The sequence below is a fragment of the Apodemus sylvaticus genome, chromosome 2, assembly GCF_947179515.1.
Source record: "Apodemus sylvaticus chromosome 2, mApoSyl1.1, whole genome shotgun sequence".
NCBI classification, from domain to species: domain Eukaryota; kingdom Metazoa; phylum Chordata; class Mammalia; order Rodentia; family Muridae; genus Apodemus; species Apodemus sylvaticus.
In genome coordinates this window covers 61,088,997-61,111,258 of record NC_067473.1, presented here as the reverse complement: position 1 = coordinate 61,111,258, position 22,262 = coordinate 61,088,997, and the positions used below count along the sequence as shown (strand labels likewise).

Below are 22,262 nucleotides of genomic sequence, written 5' to 3'. Positions count from 1 at the left end.
TTACACTAGAGGAAAGAATGCGTGAGAGCCTGTGGCTCAAGTAAGGTTAAGTATTGGCTGTCTTTGAAAAGAGAAGCCTAGTGGATGGTCCTGGGGAGGAATGAGTTTCCTGTGGACAGCCTGACACCAGAATTCCTTCCTTCCCTATACTGTCACAGGTGGGCAAGGCTGAGGGCAGAGACAGCCTCACAACACAGCATGAACTGAGTTGCATTTCTGTGTAGTACGTAGCAGGACTTGGTCTGGCTTTGCTTTAGTATTTCATTGAGAAGAGACTGCCCACTTACCTAAGTATGTGGTGTGGAAGGGAGTGGAGAGAAGGCAGCTTTTATCATTTAAGTGGAGCCATGAGAATGTGTGTATCTCTTTCTAGGACCAAGAAACCTCCTTCCCCAGGGCGCTCTCAGCTCAGAGGCTATCCCCACGGTGGTGCTTCCTAGATGGTGAGTGTTTGGGAACCTGGCAGAGACTGGGCAGGGGAGGCAGCAGGACAAGGTGTGGCTGACTCAGCTGTACTTCATAAAGCCTTCCTGTGACTGGCATTTACATTTCAGTGGTGTAGACTTGCTGATGTTACTGGACCTTTCCTCGAGTCTCTTCCCTCAAAGCATCTTAGCATCAAATTGTTTAAGCTGACACTGCCTTTATCACCACCTTCCTTTCCTGAAAGCCTTGGGTGTCTGCTTCAGAGTAGTGTGGGCCAACACCTACAGTCTATAATCACAAGATTATAGATACTAGTTATTAGTATACATACTAATTCCTGTATTACTTCCATGTCTTGGGATTTTATGTTAGTTTTCTGAGACTGTCATTTCGGTATAGTGCACACATATGCGGGAAACAGAGAGTCCCACTTGCGTCTGTAACTTTTCTGCTGAGTGTGACCTATTGTGCACATAATGGGGTCAGTTATCATGTGAGCATCTAATGAGTCTGCCCGACTGCCGTCTCATGAATTTTTCACTTTCCTAGATGCTGTCGAATTTCAATTTTCCACCTAATTATCTACACTGCAATGCATCTTCATCTCTATACATTCCTGCTTATCTACCACCCGGGGCAGCCAGCTGAAGTGCATGTTGTGTGCACGGAGACAGTGTTCTTGCTGATGGCCCTTTGTTTATTAGGATGCTCATCTTCAAGGATGTAGGGATGGAAGGAATACGGGTTAATTGCACAGACAGGCACAGGTAGCTACTAACTCTAACACACATCAACCAGGATACAGGTTTCCATTCCTAGATCAGCTGACTGACGATCTCCCTCCAATCCCTGTTACACCCACTCCCATCTGCTGCTGGAGGAAGCCAGAGAATTACTTTTAAAGCTTGTGATTCAAAGCAAATATTTGCATCCTTTTCTATGTCGTGCTCTATATTTCGTATTGCTTTTGATCTGTTTTGTTAAAAAAAAAACCTCGTTTATTTGGGCTCTGTTACATTAAAATAAGGAAAAGCATTTTTAAAAATATTTTATATTAAGAAGAATCAAATGCAAATACATAGGGTGTTCAAAAACACCTTATGTTTTACTTCAGATGTTTTCTTTCTTAAACAGACACAGCACAATCCCATTTAGAGATTGCCTAAATAATAATTTTTACTTTTCATGGCTTCCTTCAGACATGTCTCTAGAGGCAGAGTGTGCAAGGAAAATGATTTCTTTGGGGCCATATATGGTCTCTGGCCTGCATCTTCAAGTTGTTTTCCAAAATGAAAGTCACATTACTGGGAAGTCTGTCTATAATATCTTTCTTAGATTTCTTTACTTAATAGAATATTCAGTTCTCCCCTCAGTTAAAGTCCTGTGCTAATTCGTGGAGACACACTAGAATAAATAAAAGAGAGCCCTTTAAAGATGCAGGCCCTTTTGTCTCAGAGCCATCTTTGAAACTATCTCTGTCAGGGGTTTAAGCAACCTGTCATGTGTGTAAGGTTTAGGAGCAACAGACTTTGTGCTGTTAGCAGTTGGAATGGAGAACAGTTTTGTTATGAAGATCCCATCAGAGATTACCACCCAGACACGGTGTATTAGACAATGGAAAGTCTTTATTCCTGCCATCTGGGACGACTATACTCAGGCCTTCAGGACCTAACTGTAGCACAGAATGTACAGAGCACAGGGATTGTGAGGCAAAACCCAAGTCCTGGCATCTCAGTCAGCAGCTGTAGGTATGACTTCGTGTAAGCAAGCAATTTCACAGAAGCAAAGAGAAGCAGTTAGTTGGAGGAGGGGGTGCTGTGCCAGCAATTACAGAAGCAGGTAACTTAGCTAGGGCATTTTGACCTAAGGAGATCAAATACTACTTAATCATGAAAGGGCCTCAGCAGGAATTCAAAGATGGAGGACCCTCTGCACTGTTTGCCCTGTCACAGTTTCATGTAGACTGAGGCATTCGAATTATAGTTTAAAGACAAAGAAGATACAGGTAACTGTGTGGCTAGAGGGGTTTAGGAGCACTAGAATAGCAGTGGCCAAAGCATGGAAGTGGTGACTTTTTAGCAAGAGATTTAGAAACTGGACACCCATGCCATGTGTTTATAATACAAAGATTTTGATTAACAGTGAGGTAGAAAGGAAGGCTGTGAATCCGGTAACAAATATAAGTGATTCTAAATGCCCTGTATATTTTTTTCCCCTTAGCAACTTCTGCTGACCGCTTTTATCGAATAGACAGATCTCAGGTAAGTTCTTTCCAGATTATTGAAGAAAGTGAAATGTCCCCAAGTTAATACAACATGTTGGTAGCTAGTCTCATAGATTTTTTTCTATTGAAAAGATGAAAGCATTCCCAGATTATAGGATGGTGGTTATACTCTAAGCCACAATGCTTTTTGTCTGCATGTGTTTTATGACTTACGGGCTCGATGAAATGGTTTGACGTGTCAAGGGAGCATAGATAATAACTTGGATGACAATTATTATTACAGTTCTGCCCTTGAAGTTTTCTTTTACAAGGAACTTGTACTCTGGCCAAAGGAAACCTTATGTTTTTTAAAGGTATTTTTGGCTAATTTGTGTGTGTGTGTGTGTGTGTGTGTGTTATAGTAGATTTGCTTTATTAATTCTCTCTCATATTTAATAATGAGGAAAAATTATGTCTACTCAAGCTTAACAACTCCCACTATTCATATTTTTCTGGAAATATACTATGTGGTATTAAACCTATTGAAAACTGACTCTTTCTTAACCATTGCCACTTAACTTTGGCCACATTGTGGGGCAGAAGTCTGAGCTGTCATGTACTTATATTGGACCAAGTACCTGTGGGCTGTAACATCTTTGATAGCATCTGGGAAGAAGCAGGGGAAAGATCATTTCTACTCCTGTAGTCAAGATCCCGGTTAGGTATGAGTCCTGAACCAGGCAGGTTCATCTCTGCCCTTTCTCCTCTGCCTGGGACTCTATAAAGTCAGGGAGGGATGGCAGGTGCTCAAGATCCTGCTCAAACAGTGAAATTATTTGGTGTTGCACAGTTCACTTCACCTTGAGACCAAGCATTTTTGGGTCTGTTATTCTGAGGTTAGTAATGCCAATACCTTGACAGGTTTGCTTTCCTCCCTTAGGAACATTTGCACTTTGTGATGGAGATTTCTCATGATGAGATTTTTATTCTGGACCCAGATATGGTGGTGTCACAGCAGGCAGGGACACCTCCAGGAATGCCTGACCTGGTGGTTGAACAGGCTTCTGGGTGAGTGTGTTTTCCCTCTGTTGGTGCCACCTTGGCTGGCTATGGAGATCACTCCATATCTCCTTTGGCTTTGGACTTGATATTCTAATGACATAAAAACATTTAGAATATTAGATTTATTGATGTTTCCTTAAAGTCAAGTAAAGTAAAGGCACTTGATTCTATATTTGTCCCATTTTATAGAAATATATTTTTTCCTCCAGTGTTTTGGTTTTTTTGGTTATTGTTATCAAAGTACTTCATGCTCATTTGCATATAGTTTAAATAGGCAGCTTATATTACCCCCAAATTTGAGTAACACTAAAGAAAAACAATACAGATTATTGTACTAAAACACTATTTGAGGGGATTGGACAGATGGCTCAGCAGTTAAAGAGCATGTACTTTTCTTGCAGAGGACCTGAGTTTAGTTCCCATCCCTCACATTGGGTGTCTATACCACTATATTCCAGCTTCAGGGAGACTGATGGCTTCTTCTGGACTATGCAGGCACCTAGACTCACATGTGTACATAACCACACATAAATACACACTGATATATATATATATATACACATATAATTAAGATAAATCTTTTTAAAAAGAATGTTTGAAACTAAGTCAAAACTGAAAATTAGTAGAAAAGTTTACAAAGAAAATCATTCAAGCATTCCCACATACCCAAGTTCCTAAAGCAAATGATATTATAGTTATATTAATAGTAAAATCACAGTGCCCACTATGTGATGAGTTTACTAAAGAAATCAGGATCTTATACCATGTCTAAGTTATTTAAAAAGCTTTTAACAATTCAAAAATACTTGTTGGGAGTTGTTATACATCAGATACTAGTGTAAATATGTGAGAGAAAATAGTGCAAAACTAAAAACATAATAAATGTCTCTGTCCTTGCAAAGTATAAGACAAATAGATAGTAGCTCCCTGATATATGGGAGTGATGGCTGAAATACAGGTTGCCCACGACAGCATATACGACACTTACAGCAAACATACATTGTATGTCCGTAATGATAGAGCATAAACAAGTGCCCTCCCAGAGAGGATCCAGTCTGATGCTGTGCCCTGCTGAAGAAGAGGCAGATGCTGGTGCCTAGAGTCCACTCACATTACAAGGACTCATTTATTTGATGAGGATGGAACCATCTGTTAAGGTAGCTTTGGGCTTTTTCTTCTTTCTATGCCAAGGAATCACCCAAAGGGACAGCTTTCTCTTTGGTTAGAGTTTTGTCACTTAAATCCAAACACAAACTGATCTGAAAATCCATTAGACCATAAATCCACCCTTGATTCCTTATTTCTTAGCTGTAGTGCCTTCAGGAAACAAAGATGCTAAGAACAAGTTTGGGCTTTCTCGTTTTCTAAATTATATTTCTGTGCCTGGCTCCTTTAATTATTTACTCATGTCACATGTAATAAAATGGCTTCATCCTCAAATCAATGCCTCATCAATATAAAAGTTAAAATCATACAAGCTACTTTCAGGGCTGTTTGAGAAATGATGAATACGAAGTATGTATCTAGTAAAAATTGGATTCCTATTCTCACGTTTAAGACAAATCATTATGAGAGAGATGCAGAGTAAGATGTACAGTTTTTTTTTCTGGTGCCATTTTTGCCCCAGGCTGTCTGACTGGTGGAACCCTTCCCTGAGGAAACGTATGCTGAGTGACAGTGGGATGATCACACCCCACTATGAGGACTCAGATCTGAAAGACTTCAGCCACTCCAGAGTGCTACAGTGAGTCTCCTGCTGTTTTATAATTATTGCTTTGAGATTGTAATATAGTTGCATCATTTCCCCTGGTCTTTGCTCCCTCCATACTCTCCCTTATAACCCCCTTGCTTTCTTTCAAATTCACGATCTCTTTTTTATTAATTGTTGTTGTTTTTGTTCGTGGTGGTGGTGGTGGTGGTGGTGGTGGTGGTGGTGGTGTGTAGCCTGTTCAATCTGAATGATATTACTTGTATAAGAGCCATAAACTATCTGACAAAAACCACAGGAGGCATGAGAAGCCCTCTCTTGAGTTGCTGGTCAGGGATTCTCAGAATGAAAGGACTTTCAGCAACAAGATGAAAGGGCTTAAAAGGGGGAGTATAGGGGGTTAGGTGAGTGTGGCTAGGCGGCGTGGGGGAACGTGTCCAGGCGGGCCCTTGCCTGGGCCCCTCTGCCCCTGAGGGACCACACACATACAGACATGGTATAGAATAGTTTATTCAGAGTAGGGGATGGGAGTTAGTGGGAGAGAGAGAGAGAGAGAGAGAGAGAGAGAGAGAGAGAGAGAGAGAGAGAGAGAGAGAGAGAGAGAGAGAGAATAGAGAGAGTGGAGGCCGGCCATGACCACGTGGAGCGGGGAAGAGCCCCGGGGGCAGAGAGGTGAGAGAGTGTGGGAGAGCGGAGAGCAAAGAGGGAGAGGAGGAGCAAGTAGCCCCTCTTATATTGGGCCAGATCTCTGGCGCAGGGCATACCTGGCTATTGCCAGGTAGGTGTGGGGTGGAGGTTAGATAAAACCCCAACACAGAACACCATAGGCTAGGCTATTGTTACTGCCCTTGGTTCTTACCCAGAGGTGGAAGTTAAGTCCTGTTGCTGAGCACACCATGCCTGCCAGACAGAGGGCCCAGAGCTGGGCTACTGAGCTGGGTCTTGTTGTTTGAGTTTGTGCTGTTGTGATTGCTGGGGAAAGGGGGCTGAAGCAAGAGCTGTTTTCAGAGGGGCTTAAGCTATCTCATGTCTCTGTATCACTCTTGACACTTGGCTTGGGTTTCCCTGCATGTAGCATCCTGGTGGATCTCCACCTTCTATTTTTTCTCCCTTGTGAGACCTTGAGACTGTGCACATGGGTCTGTGACTTAACTAGTATTTTTGTTCCTGGAGACAAGAGTATGTCAGATCCCCCTATGAACTCCATCCTGAAGACATACAACATAGGCTTTAACTAGTTAGGATGTACAGGTTTTCATTGTGTGACCACTGGGATTTGTTGTTTTGTCTCAATTTCTGAATGTAGGGATGTGCTTTATGCAATATTGTCCCTAGTTTTTTTCCCTACAGTGGTATGGTAATTTTAATTGTTACCTTGACATACTTTTGAACCACCTGAGAATAGTCTTCGAGTGGGATTGTCTAAATTGTGTTGGCCTATAGGCCTGCCTGTGAGGCATTTTCTTTATTACGTTAATTGATGTGGGAAGAGGCAGTCTAATGGTGGGTCATACTATTTCCGGAGTGTGAGTCTTGGATTTTATGAAAGAAGAGAAAGTTAGCTGATGAGTCGGCTTGCATACATTCGTTCATCCCTCTCTGCTCTTGAGTGTGAATGAGACCTGACAGCTACTCCCAGGTCCCCCACCCTGAACCCCACAGTGATGGACCGTGACCTAGAATTATGAGCTGCAATTAATGCTTCCTTCTCTAAGCTGACATAGGGAACTGGGACAGGGCAGGGGTTCTTTGTGTGTAGATGTGGCATGTAAGGATAGACAAATGCATCTCCTGTGTGGAGGTGAGCATTGGAGACATCCCTCTCCTTCAGGTACCATCATGCTTGGAAAGCATTATGCTGCTTGGAATTTTGCAGAAAAGTTGATATTTTGTGCTGTGTGAATTATCTTATCTGCCCATATTTTGCTACAGGAACACATTATAGAGTGTAATCACAATGGGTCACAATATTTGTACCCAGTTTTAACTGAGAACAATCATCTCATCTCAGAAGTTATAGAAGAACATTGTCATTTATAAAACTTGGGTGTTTTTTTTGTTTTTTTTTGTTTGTTTGTTTTTGTTTTTATTTTTGTTTGCCGTTGAGTACAGGGTTCTAATCAAATAATGATACTGACTTTTAAATGTCCAACCTTACCTTTCCACTAAATAACAAAATTACTTAGCTTCTAAGGAGCTCACAGTTAAATGAAGAGGCAAGACACTGCATTGTTTCTTAAGAAAGGCAGGAAGCAATTTCCCCAAGACAAAGGGAGAAAAATGAGAAATCTCAAGCTAATTATTTCATTGGCAAAGGTTCTACTCAGGCACCCGAGGGCAAAAGGAGACTTCATTTTAATTACTTCCCTGTATGACCTCTTTTTTTTTTTTTTTAATGTGAGGAGGAGAAAGAAAAAAAATGAATCACTATTGGTTTTCTCTTTTTAATTAAACCGTGTTGTTGGTTCCGGGTAGCTTTCTGATTGCTTACAATTCAGAGTGTTTTTCCATTTCCTTTTTGTACAGAATTAGGGCTTGTGAACAGGAATGACTCAGCCATCCGTGAATGACTAAATAAGTGGCCATCTATCTGTGGGCAGGCTTATTGGAAAATTAGACTTTTAATTATCTGCAGAAATAAATATTAAGCCTTCACAGACCAGCTGAGTGTTTCAGTGTGTCTGTGGTTTCCAGAGCGTGGACTATTATTTCAATCTAGGCTTCTGTAGTCTGTGTCCTCTAGAGAGCATATTCATATACACATCGTAACATATGAAAAGCTGTTTCTGAAATAGTTGACATGCTTACCAAGAATTGCACATACATGTAGCACTCCCATAACAGCCTATGTTAGAATGAATTCTTCGTTTCACCTGTTTCTCTGACTCACAGCAGATACCAAAGTGCTTTATGTAAAATGGTTCAGTGTTTGCAAATAATCCACTTCTCTAATCTATATGCTACCTAATATGAGCTAAGCAATCCATACATTCTTGTAGCACTGTATTATTTAGGGGAGACTAAGAAGAGCCATACATGATCACTACAAATAATATTTTACTGAAATATTTTTTCATCATTGCTTGATTGAATCCATGAACCTCTGAACATGGAGCACTCATTGTAGTGTCTTTTTTATTAATTGATGAAGGAGGTACCATTCCTGGGCAGGTGAGTGTGGGCTGAAAGCTGGCTGAGCATAAACCAGAGAACAAGTCGGTAATAAGCCAGAGAGCAACATTCCTCCATGCTGTGTGTTTCAAGCCCCTGCTTGAGTTCCTATCTTGACATCCCTTGATGATGAACTATGACCTGGAAGTATTAGGCTAAAACCTTTCCTCTCCAATCACAGCATCTTGATAGATGTGTCTTCCTGTGTTGATGTGTGTGTGTGTGTGTGTGTGTGTGTGTGTGTGTGTGTGTGTGCATTTATTTTCAAAGCTTCTTAAAGTTGCAGTGTATTTTCACAGTAGAAATATATTTAGGAATAAATACATGAAAAGAACATGAGGAATTATTGCAATGAGACTGGTGTCTGCTAGAGCCGCCTTAAAGCCTCCATCAACGTGGAAACAAAAACAGGTTTAAATTCATCATCTTGATGATATTAAGTAACTGACTGCTGAAGAACAAATCAAAAGCATTTAAGCTGACAAAATATTATCTATCAGAATTTGGCGTTTTGAAAACATTCACAGAATGTTATTCACTCTAAATCGTTTGTCAATAAAAGTTATTGTATGTAAATATGCCAACATTTTATTTGGCAGGAGAACCTCAGTTAAGAATAAAAACATACTTACTGCAACTTGATATGCCAGAGCTGCTTTATCAATGGGAGGCTTCCCCTTTTCTGAAGAAAAACAGAGGAGGAATGGATAGGGAAGGAAATGGAGGAAGGGGAAACTGTGATTGCGATAAAAAATAATTAATTAATAAATTTAAAAAGAATAAAGACATAAGAAGGGAGCCAAACATTAAATATAAAAAAATAAAGGACTAAGAATTACATTGAAACAAAGAGTTGATTCTCTGAGAACATAAATAAGAGAGTCAATATTCCGGAAAGAATTCTCCACCACATATACACCAGGGGATGAAGGAAAGATGACTAGCGCACAGTTTGCCCCAGTTCACTCTTCCTCCACCGCACTGAGCTCAGTTCCAAGCCAAAGACCCTTGGATCTTCTTGGTATTTGCTCACTGTTTTGAGCCCTGAGTTTCTTAGATGCATCATTCTCCAGCCTTGTCCAGGAATGGTAAGAGGGAAGCCATGGACAGGGAGAACTCTGTGTTTGTCTCTGCTGTATCTTCCTGAGTTCATACTGTCTCCATTTAGCATCATGAGCTTTTGGGGCTAGGTAGTACATGCCCATGCACACCGCCTTCAAAGCCTGAGGACAGAGGACAGACCAGTCTTGAAGAGCTGATTTTGAAATAAATTGGCAAGTGGTTCCTGACATATTTTCCTGTTAGGATCATGATGAATTTGCCTTAAGGTTTAACAAAGTAGTTGGTATGTCTAAGAAGGTTTGTTTAAAATAGCATGTGGGTTGAGTTGTAGCCTGGTAAGTAAACTCCTTACATGGCATGTACAAAGTGCTGAGCTACAGTACCTCATCAACATGTGTTTGGACCCAGGGGTGGTGGTTGGAACCTCGCAAGTACAATATCATCCTTAGCTACCTAGCAAGTTAGAATAACTGCATTAGATATTGTTTCAAGATCTTGTCCTTATCATTAATTTTTCTGTGATTACCCTCAGTGAAACATTTTTTGTTTGCATGGAAGACTTTAAAAGATGTAATTATTATTTAGGCCTGGATCTTGTATTAGGCAATTAAATTTTAGCAATCTATTTGGAATGCTCATCACTGCATCTGCAAAAAAAAAAAAAATGAGAACTCCAGGATGCTATGAGCACTCTGAAAACATGGAGGACTAACATTTGAGTCCACTGACAGGCACAGGACCCAGAAGTGGACTTAGTTTCCAAGTAACAGTAATCTTCAGGTTTCAGAGTTTTGGTTTATGAGAGTCTCCTAGATTGATGGAAAGACATGCATTCATTTACTATATTTTATTTATTATAATAATGTATTATTGTTCCCAAGTCCTAAACCTGAGAGGTCCAAGGAGAAGGAATATCACCCAAGCCAGAGGGACTATAGGGGCCCTGGTCTAAGATCTAAGGTGAGGCTATAGTGTGCAGTCCCAGGATGGTCCGTTACCTAACACTAATGAGAAGTGAAATTGAGTTCATTATGAAACCATGGAGATTTCTGTGTCTAAGCTTTTATCTGTTACCTTGTCAGCTGATTGAGGCTGATAGATCTTCATGATTGGCAGAATAGTTTACTACCAGATAAGAGTCACTGTTAGCAAACTTGAGCTACCGTGTGTGATGTGTGATGTCTGATTTATGATTCCATTTTACTTCTAGGAAACACACTTACCTACTGAACCAACTGATATTGGTTATACCTTCAGTGCCCATGAAAGGAACTGGGCCTACAAGCCTAAATAAGGAATGCATTGCCCTTGAAGAGCTTATATTTAGTGGGTCACGGATCTTATAGAAATAATTGGTTATAATTCACTCTGATACATATCACAATGGATATATGCAAAGAGAAAACTAGAATTCTCTCTTTTCCTTATACTCTGTTTATTTTTTCTCATATGGAAAAGTATGAATATGTTTTAAAATTGATTCTTAGGCATATTTTACTGCAATGTTTCACAAGCACTGGTAAATACCCACTTTTTCTATATATAACAAGAAATGTCCCTCAGAGAACACTCAGTGATGATTAAAATCACTTTGGATATGTTTAAAGAAATCTGTAACTAAGAGACCATTTAGGGACAGCCAAAACTCACCATCATACTTTAAATTAAAAAATTGGCCTTTTCCATATAGTTTACAATTCAGAGTCATGATATCAAGATGAAAACCCCAAATCCTCCCTCCAATTTCTTAAAAAAAAAATCACGTTTTTGGCTGAATGTAAGAGAAATAGTTTCATGCCCCTCTGGTTCTCATCTACTTTCTTCCCCCAGTTTCCTCTGGAAACATTAGGTTATCACCTGAGCCTAGGGAAAGTAGGGATTGTGCTTATTGCCAAAGCGCCAGGTTCCCAGAGGGAGATAGATGATTGGGTGAGGATTTGGACTGTTGAAATATCCTTTGAGCATCACAGTCAGATAAGGAGAAAATTAATCTTCTTAGTGGGGTGTGGGTTTTTCTGGGCTGTGAGATGGAGCCAGTGTCGTCAGAACAGACATCATCTCTGACATGTGTTTTGGGGAGATAGTCGGGTCCCCTACCTGCTCAGCTTTGACTGTCCTAAGTCTGATGACCTTGGATAATTACCCCAGCTGGAAAACTTTCAGGAAAGGCACATCTCCCTTTGGTCTTGTTTATATCCTTGCTGTCCTCGAGTGCTTACCTTTGAGAGCCAAGCATTCAAGCTATCCTGTCTTATATGTGTAAAAAACATCTAATAAGATATTTTCACTTTCTTTTTATGACTTCTCAAAAAAATTGGAGAAATTGGGGAAATTCAGTCATGCTTTCAAATCCACCTGGAATAGCCATCCCAGGATCTCTCAATTAGCAGGTCTTGTTTGGACAGACGTAGCATGGGTTAGAGTTAGGGAAGATGTGCGCCAACACTAAAACACACATTGTATTGAAAATACTGCCAGGAAATTGTGCCTTTCCAGTTTTATTAGTTCCAGATTTTGCCAAAAAATAAGTACTGGAAGCATTACCACTGTTAAGTGGTTCTTTTTTATTTTCTTTTCACTTGTAAAAGTTGGCAGTCTTTCCTGCTCACCCCTGGGCAGCGGTGGACAGAAACACATCAAAAGCAACTGGAGACTTCTTTAAGTCACATGGGTTCCCTCATTTGGCTAATTTGTGCATTGCTAATTCTGTCCCTGTAACACACTATGCTGTATCTGGAATAGCAGCATATAATGAAGCCTGAGGGCTGAATGAACGAATGCTGGGCGTTAGAGAGAAGGCATGCTTGGCCTGGTGCTGCAGAGACTGCTATTCGGGAGGCTGAAGCAGGAAGATGTAAGGTATCTGATATGTTGCTGTGGTAAAGCTAATTCTAGTCACACTGCAACAGAATAATAGGTTGAAAATGTTGAGTGTGTTTGTCTAGCTGTGCAATCCATTTTTCTGTTGCAAGCTTCAATACAAAACTATTTGATCTAGGGCAAATATGTAGTGAATAACAGAAATGTATCCATATCCCTTAGATGAGATGTGGATATTTCACAAGTTCAAAGGTAGGCAGTCCTGATAGTAGTTTATAGGAAGTTAGAGAAGCTACTGTGATGAGCTCTGTGGTAAGTAGGGGTAGTCAGAAATGGTTATGTCATGCAGCCTACACCAGGAGATGTTTTCCATACTACTTTTCTGGGTATTTGGGGTTTTCTTAATTAGTCCTTGACATTTAAGTATTCTTTGAATGGAGGAGATGACTAGAAACGCAGGAGTCCTGATGTCTAGAGTTTGCATATACAAGTTCCTAGACATCCATAAGTGGATCTAAGTGTGGAACCCTTACCTGCAGAAACCCCCTGCATCTCAGCTTACCAAGCAGCGCGGGAACAGTGGACAGGGACTCGTATGAATATTTTCCAAAGATAAAGCACAGGGAAGGTGGCTCTGTGGTGAAGACCACAAACTGCCTTCCATTCCCATCACTCACATGGTGGCTCACAGCCTCCTAGAAGTCTGGTCCTAGGGAACCCAGTGTCTTCAGGCCTCGGTGTGCACTGCATGTATGTGAGGCACAGACATGAATGCAGGCAAACACTCATGAACATAAAATAAAAATCTCAAATAAGTTATAAAAATAAAACCAGAGCAGAGAGGATAGCTTTGCCTTCCACAACAGTTTGCCTCCAGATATTATGAGAAGCTGGTAAAATGTTAAGAGTTGTGTGTGTGTGTGTGTGTGAGAGAGAGAGAGAGAGAGAGAGAGAGAGAGAGAGAGAGAGAGAGAGATGAGGCTGCTTCAGTATCCATCTCCCCCTGCATGCAGAAGTTGCAGTGCTGTTAGGCCATTTTTTCTTTTGTTTCCAAGAACATGTTAATAGTGGGGGTTGCATGCATAGCCTGTCTTGTCTCCCCTGGGCACAGCCCTATGCCAGTACCAGGTGCTCTGTGTCATGGGTTTTTGTACAGTCAGCCATCTTTAATCCAGTTACAGGATGGTATTGGCTCACATCAGTTTGTTACGGATACAGGGTAGGGAGGACAGTGTCCAAAGCTAAAACAAGTGACCATCCATACAAGAGATGCTAGTCCCACCAACTGATGTACCTCTCTGCTAAGGGGACAAGTTCTTTAGTCAGGATTATTATTTATTTATTTTAAATTTTCATATTCACTGGCGTTTTGCCTGCATGCATGTCTGTAGGAGGATATCAGATGCCCTGGAGCTGAAGTTACAGATAGTTGTAAGCTGCCATGTGAGTGCTGAGAATTAAACCCAGGTCCTCTACAGTAAGACCCAGTGCTCTTAACCACTGAGCCACCATCTCTCCAGTCAGGATTATCAATAACCCTTTAGAGCATTCTAGAGCAGCATCCACACCTTCAGAAAAGTGGGCACACTTTCACTGGGGTGCCCAAAACATTATTTCTCACTTTCTGAAAGGGAGCAAAGCTGGACACAGAAGCAGCTGTCTGTTCTTCTCAGAGCTGCACCCTGGGGAGCCCCTGTTCCACAGGATGTGCACCATGTCACTGGACATAGACACAATGCCAGGTGGTACACCGGCTCCCAGCCTGGCCTCCCTTTCCTCCTCTCAATGGAGGGTTAGCCTCATTCCTGCATCAAGTTTCTAGAAAATGCCAGGAAGTGTCCTAAGCATCTCTCATTGATGCACCAATCTAAGTTCTTTTCCCCCATTTTTTTATTGGATATTTTCTTTATTTACACTTCAAATGTTATCCCCTTTCCTGGTTTCCCATCTGAAAACAGTGTCCCATCCCCCACCCACCCTGTTCACCAACTCACACACTCCCGCTTCCCTGTCCTGATATTCTCCTACACTGGGGCATGGAGCCTTCTCAGGGCCAAAGGCCTCTCCTTCCTTTGATGTCCAACAACGCCATCCTCTGCTACATATGCAGCTGGAGCCATGGGTCCCTCCATGTGTACTCTTTGGTTGGTGTTTAGTCCCCGGGAGCTCTGGGGGTGCTGGTTGGTTTATGTTGTTCCTCCTATGGGGCTGCAGGATCCTTTAGCTCCTTAACAGTGCCGTGCAAACCACCCAGTTCTTCCCAGAGGCAGCCCGCGGGTACTTTTTCCTGGCCTGTTGTCATTCCTGTGATTCTTCTGCTTGCATGCAATATCACTCATCAACACAAATAAATGTAATAATACTTTAAAATAAAATAAACCACATATTCCAAATTGCAAAAAAAAGGTTTTTGTCTCAACCTGAGCTGTTAGTCGGCGTTCCCAAGCTCTACTAAAGTCATGAGTCTGGCTTCTGGAGGCTACACCCCTGATTCCCTGGGTGTGTCTCCTTTGGTTGTATAGTTTCTGTTTTATTTTTCCCTTTTTAAGACACACTGTGACAAATGCGTTTGCAGACTGATTCCTCCCAGATTTATAATGCTCCCATGCAGTGTGATGGTCAGGTCTCCATACTGAATAAGTAGGTAAACCTGACTCTACCTCTTTTATCCATTACTCTCCTGTGCTGAAGGCCCCTGGTCCTTTTTACTTTGAAGAAACCTTTTGAAAAACCTTTATCGGTTTTTTTTTTTGTTGTTGTTTACATTCCTGGAAAAGAACGGTAGGTGGCAGTAACATTTCAATTCAAAGGGTGTTTAGGGGCCTCCAGAAATTGACTATGAAGAGTTTAGGCAGGAAAAGCAAATTGTACAAGCTAATGATGAAACTGCTAATAAAAAAGATTAATAGATGTAAATGCAAGAATCTATTTTAAAAAATGACAGTATATTTCAAACACAGCTTGCACGCGGGCCATCCGTGGCTGTATTTGCATAGAGAATCTTGAAGACGAGTGGTAATTGGGTGGATGGATGTTCACCTCAAATGAAGAGTTCACTCACCCTTGAGTGTGTTGTGCAGGTTTTGGAACTTTCCGCCTCATTGACAATGCCCATCTCTGTGCCCCTCCCCCACTGGCTGCCCTTCCCCTGTGGTGGGAGGGAATGTTACCTTTGAGGTCCATGGGGAGTCCCGAGGGGGGGCCTTGAATAGAGTGCATTTGTCTCTGTCCTCTCAATGCTACTTTGTTTGGCTGCTGTAGCTTTCTTCTTTGCTCTCCCTCTCTTTCTCACCCGAGCTCTTTTACATCTGTGCTTTGTTCATTGTCTTAGAGAAATGAACATAAGAGAAGGAAGGAGAGCAAACAAAGGCGGGTTTGTGTAGTTGATGGAGATTCTCACCACAAAGGACTTTGGGTCCTCTTGGCCTTACTTACAGATGCTCTGGGGCCAGAGCAATGGTAACAGAGTTGGAGCTTGGACCCAATGGCTCAGCGCTTCTCAGCAAGTCCTCAGTGTGACTTCATGGAGGAGTGTCCCCTGGGGATAAGCAGCACAGACCTTTGGTGGAAGCTCAAGCGAGAAAAGCCTTTGCACGCCTAGGTTTCCTTGATGTAAATGGAGATTCTTGCCCATCAGCAGGCTCAGGAAACCGCTAAGCCTGCAGCAGCAGCAGCAGCAGCAGCACCATTACCAGTACATGCAGCAGCAGCAGCAGCAGCAGCAGCAGCAGCGCCCTTTGACAGAGGAACAGCGGAACACAAAGATGGCATTTCTTTAGCAGTAAAAATGACCCTGAAAATATGCCTAGAAGGACTGTCCCAAGAGAAATTGTTTTCCATTTGAGACATCTTAGGTGTTCCATAGCCAAGCAGAATACTCTCTTAAGAATGGCACTGAGTGCCGGGCGTTGGTGGCGCACGCCTGTAATCCCATCACTCTGGGAGGCAGAGGCAGGCTGATTTCTGAGTTTGAGGCCAGCCTGGTCTACAGAGTGAGTTCCAGGACAGCCAGGGCTATACAGAGAAACCCTCTCTCAAAAAAAACAAAAGAAAAAAAAAACATGGCTGAGTGTTCCAGGCCCAGATATTTCCGAAAATTCACTATAGCAACTGAGTGTACCTATGAGGCAGGCTTCATTGCTAAAAGATTGTGTTTTACCAAAGAGTGAGAAGAAAAGATGAGGGGAGCCTAGGAAGATCTCAGGACTCTGGTCAGGAAAAGAAAGGAAGGGAGGGAGAGAAGGAGGAAAGGAGGGAGGGAGAAGGGAGGGAGGGAGGGAAGGAAGGAAAAGTAGGTTGGGCTAGAACATGGAGAGTTGACAAGATAAGCTTCTAATAGATTGGCTATCCTGGAACTCATAGACTCATATGCCCTCTACTTATAAGATCTGCCTGCCATGCCTCCCAAGTGCTGGGATTAAGGATGTGTGCCAAATAGGGTGTGGAGTCACCCCCATCTTATAGGAAGTGCTATGGTAGCTACTGGCAAGCCCACGAAAGGAATATTAATAAAATCCACGCGTGCAATTGCTTTTGGTGCATGGGCACGTGTGCTGTACACTCTGCTCATCCCCTCTCATGATCTCACTGCTAAGACTATTCCTGAGGTGTCTGAGCAGTGCGCAGAGACAAAGCAGGAGCCCGCTCAACTAGAGAAGCTGCTTTGTTTTCTGTTACGATTTTGTCCTACTGGGTAAGCCTGTGAGTTTGGGGTAACTGTCAAGGAATTCTCCTACCCCATTTACAGCCTATTGTCTAAGAAAAATACCTCATTTCTGAGTATTTTCAGAATATAATTTCCACTCTGCATCTCAGACTTGACTTTCATAGCCATCTTGAATGTTTATTTCAAGCTCATCCCAACATGGTAACCCCATCATTCTCATGATCTCCCAGCACATGATTATTTATAAATATTAAGTGTTTCATATGTTGGTGATGCTGAGAAGGGAGACAGGCATCATTTTGTAGATAATTCTTTTCAAAAAGTGTGGTATAGGCTCCTAGTATTCATCCACTCCATCTTGTGTTGACAACCAGTTTCTAAGAAAGGAAATGGTGCATATATCCCAAGAAGGACAAAGAAGAGACATTATGGATGTTCTTTAAATGAAAGCTATGAACTGTGAAGAAAGTGAAACATTATTTTGAGGCTTTAAAAACAGAAAAGTCTAACATTTAACATATATAAATCTATAAATCTTAAAAGTTTAGAACAGCTAATGAGAATTACCACAAAAAATATCGACAAAACCTGTTACAAAGAATCCTACAGGGTTATAAAGACATGCCAACTATTACTTAGCTCCAAGGTCACTGAGGGAAAGCGATGAAATGGAATGAGAGTTAACACTTTAAGGAATAAGCCTTCACGTTTTAACCTCCTTTGCTATTATATCTTGTCACTTTTCCCATAGGAAATTAGGCATATAGTATTCAGTGTTTTTAGGCCTTGCGACTGACTGACATGAAAAGTAGGAGGTTTGGAATCGAAATTTGTGGATGGGTGGCAGTTTAAGATTGGTCTTTGAGCTTGTGCTTTAGGAGTAACAGTCTACATACAGCACTGCGAATACAGTGGCCAATGGTCAGTGCGTGTCTTAGGCCTTATTCCCTCAGAATCCTAATATAGAATAATCTAGTACAATGACACATTGCACAAGATAGAGTTAGACAATTTTATATATTCACACGCTTCTGTGGAAAACCTCTATTTCAGAGAATAAACATCAGAAGTCTACAGATATTACCTACAACCTTCAACACAGTGGAAGTTTCTCTGTAGCTTCTCCAACTGTCTAGAAGTCACTATCCAGGAGAAATTGTTCTGGTCCTATGGTTCTTAGGATCTTTCTAGATCCTCTTCTGCAGTGGCCCTGAGCCTTCATTACTGGAGTTGCATTGTAGATGTACTCCGTGGGGGTGGGGTTGTGTACCCTGTGGCCACTCCCCCTTTGTAGTTTGACTAGTTGTAGACCATGTTCTTCACCCAGGATTCCTGGAAACTTCCTGGTAGCCTCCATTGGGGTGGTTTCTTTCCCTGCATCTTCACCACCATCGTTATATCTGCATGTTTCGGTGACGGTGGCTGCCCTTAACAAGAGCAAGATCTGTGTTTCTGTCTCTCAGCTTCTATCTCCTCATGAATGGTGGTTCTGAGCATTTTCCCTCTTTTCTTTTAATCATCCCTGTCTTTTGAGAAATGCCAATCATGATCTCTCACTTGGGTGATTCTTTTCCTCTTCTATTATTTTTCACTATACATTGCATTTTTCACTATACATTGCAAATTTTGACCCTTATCAGATAACAGTCTGCAACTACTTCCTCGCATTCTGAACGTTATCTCTTCAGTCTGTTGATTGTTTCATTTCCTGTGCAGAACTTTTTCCATGTGACAGAGTTTCATTTGTCTGATTTCGCTTTTGTGTCTATTGCTTTTAAGTTTCCATTTTAGAACATGTTGTTCATGTTGATGCCATGATAATTTTTAATAATTTTTTGTAGTTTAGAGGCTTTGCATTTATGTCTTTAATCCATTAGAGTTTTTTAAAATGCATTTTAGTAAAAGGCGAAAGATCTATACTTAAAATGCATTTTAAATTAAACATATACTAGTTGCACACTTATGGAATATTGAGTTGACTCTTGTATATAATGAAATTCCAATTTCATTCCTTTATGTGCAGATTTCTAGTTTTCCCAGAGTTACTCACCAAAGCGGTCATTTCTCACTGGCTGTTCTTGGAGCCTCTGTGTCATGGTGACCTATGCCCCTTTACTTCTTATCTTCATTCTTATTCTGTTCCATTTCTGGGTCTGTGCATCTGTTTATATAGAGACTGCATGTTATTTTACTTACTGTATCTTTGTAATGTATTTTATCTTTCTAAATTTATTTTTATACATTTTAATTGCAACAGAATTATATGACTTAGTCCTCTCTCTTCCCTCTAGCACTTCCCAGATTCCCTCCCTTCACATCAAATCGATAGCTTCTTTTTTCATATTTTTTATAATTATTATTGTATGTATGTATGAACAATTATATATAAAGTTCATTTTTGTTATTTGTGCGTATATAGTTTCAGGACTGATCACTTTGTGTTAGATAACCAATTATGGGCCTATGGGATAGGCTAATCCTCCTTGTCTAGGCAGTCATTAGCTGCCTGTGTTTGTTTTGGGGTGGGACCATGAAAATTTCCCATTTCACGTTAGCATGTCTGTTGGTGTAGCTGTGGTTCTGGTTTTGTTATGCAGCCCTGTCTAGAAAGAACAGTGTGTTTTAAAGTCAGGTCATGCGATGCTTCTGGCTTTGTTCACTTTGTTCAAGACTGCCTTGGTTTCCTGAGGTCCTTTGTGATTCTGCATTAAGTTTAGGATAGTGTTTACAATATACGTAAAGAATGTCTTTGGTATTGTGTTGAATCCGTAGCCTATCTTGTGTAGCCATGCGACTTTGTGGTGTACATGGCCATGTGTTGTGTCTGCTCCACTTTCTTTATAAATTGTGTACGGTCAGGCTTTTCTATAGAAACCCCCACATTCTAGAGAATAAACGCGGCCCTTCAGATATCTAGAGACATTTCCTAAAACTGCATCCAACATATTTTTTTAAAAATATTGCTTTAAGAATCCAAACATTCCTAGATTATTACAGCTTGCTATTCCATGTTTGGTTGAGATCCCTGAGAGGCCTGCTCTTTTCTGAAGAGAAACAGAAAAGGGGAGAGGGAAAGTGGGAAAGGAATTGAGAGGAGAAGAGGCAGGGAAAACTGGGGTCAGAATGCAATATATGAAAGAAGAATAAATAAATTGATTAAAAAAGAATCCAAACTCCTTATGTCTGCAGTAATTAAAATGTAAGGCAAAATAAAAATTATCCCTAAAATGGTAGAGTGCATTACAAGTGTTTTATGTTCTGACATTTTAAATTATTTACTTCTTACGCTAGTTTTCTCTTTTCTGCATCAACAAATAGCCTTCTGGCTCTTTCTCTCTAATGAGTTAGCTCAAGGCTGGGCAAGCCCATGCTACTCTAATGCACTAGCTAAAGGTTGGGCAAGCCTGTGGTCTCTCTATCTCTGTGTATTTCTTGGTCACTGCATTCCTTTCTGGACTTCTCAAAGTCTCTGTTTCTCTCCCAACTCACCACTCCTTTGTTCTCACTTTTTCCATTTTCTAATGTCATGCAGATTGAGTAGCCCTTCTTAATCTTCATACCCTCATCTCTTTGGTATGTCCCGCTGACATTTCTTGTTTTGGTTTGTCTTTTTTTTGAATCCATGGTAGCTTTTTTGATCACTTGTGATAGTTTTGCTGGGTAAGTTCTTTCTGGGACTTCTTCTTTGGGGTGATAACTGCGGGAAGGCTGACTTTGGGTTGCTCCTTTTCAGGCCCCCCACCCCCCTTTTTTATCTCCACTCTCCTCTGGAATCTGGTCTAGCAATTTAAGATCAGGACATCACATTGGAACTTTCTGCCTGGATTTGTGGACTGTGATGTCTCTGTGTCCCATTAATGTCACAGCTGTTCTCCTGAACCATAGTCCAGCTTTTACTATATTTGGTGACTCTTCTTCGTCGATGGCAGTTTCTCTTATAAACAGCTAGATTACCAAAAGATGTTTTTATTGGTTTCCATGTTCCCCGTTATTTTTCATGGACTTCAAGCAGAACTGAAAAACAGACATTTTTATTCTTGCTCCTTGACAGGGAAGTTTTGCAGTAACCCCTGAGCTTATACTCTTTGTGTTCTCTTTAGATCATTCAAAAATAGAAACCAGAAAATGTGGCTTTCAAACATTTTTTTTTGTATTTATTTTAGAAAGTAAATTCCAGACACATGAAAAAAGACTTATAGGCTCCATATGGAATGGCCCCAACTCCCCCAGTCAGGAGTTTTTCATCCCTTACGTGACAGCAGTACTGAGTTATTTATGTCTCTGATAACGTCTGTGAAGTCTATGAAATTCCAGGTCTGGCTGTTTTATGTACCCATTGCTTCTGTCTAGAATTTTTTTGTCACTTACTTAATGAGCTCTTATTAATTCCCTGAGGCTGGGGCCAAATGGTTTTGACCTTTAGAGGTTTTTTTTTTTATTCTTGGGGGGACATGACTGCTCTCTCTGCGCTGTTACCCTTTTACTTAATACCCATTTTTCTTGTGCTTCTCACTGTGATATAAGCATCGGGTTTTTTTTTTTTTTCTGTATTATGTCACTAAGTTATAAGTAGGATTTTTATTCTTCACTAGATTGTGACTCTTCTGATATTGTCATTTGTTTCTCCATCACTTTATGTGGGACAAACATTTGGAACCTTGCTGCATGCACTAAATCCAATGAGTTGAAAGATTCCAGCGTGAATGATAACAATTTAGTTTATTAAAAGAGTAACAAATCTTAAACAGAGTCTTTGAATTCTTATTTTGCTCTTGCCTATTGTCTTTTCTTCAATTCCCTGATTTTGAATGAAATATGAATGTCAGTAGCACCAACAAAGTCATAAAGCATAGCAAAAACATATATATAGAGTAAATCATAATAACGTCTGATAACCAGGAAAATATCGAGGAGAACTCTACCTGGTTGAGTTAGTAAATATTAGTAATATTCATCGTACGAAGGCAGCACCTACCTCTAAGACTGTGCATGGAAGGAAATTAAACAAGTTCTGGCCCAAGTCTCTCAGGATGGTGGGGAGAGTACGAAGAGAGCTTTCCTGTGTGCCTCAGCTACCAGGCTTGGCTGTCAGGAAGATAATCTCTTCCTGATATTCAACTTCTATTTTAAAAACAACTGCTTTT

General features: G+C 40.9%; 1 protein-coding gene across 3 annotated transcripts in view; it reads left to right on the top strand.

Annotated features, from left to right (window-relative positions):
• Dgki (diacylglycerol kinase iota) overlaps positions 1 to 22,262 on the top strand; it is a 453,557-nt gene that overhangs the window by 372,897 nt on the left and 58,398 nt on the right. For all 3 annotated transcript variants that reach the window (XM_052173449.1, XM_052173448.1, XM_052173450.1), the window contains exons 24-27: positions 374 to 443; positions 2,647 to 2,687; positions 3,570 to 3,697; positions 5,319 to 5,435. In XM_052173449.1, coding sequence (XP_052029409.1) covers positions 374 to 443; positions 2,647 to 2,687; positions 3,570 to 3,697; positions 5,319 to 5,435 — 356 coding nt within the window. The remainder of the gene's footprint in view (positions 1 to 373; positions 444 to 2,646; positions 2,688 to 3,569; positions 3,698 to 5,318; positions 5,436 to 22,262) is intronic.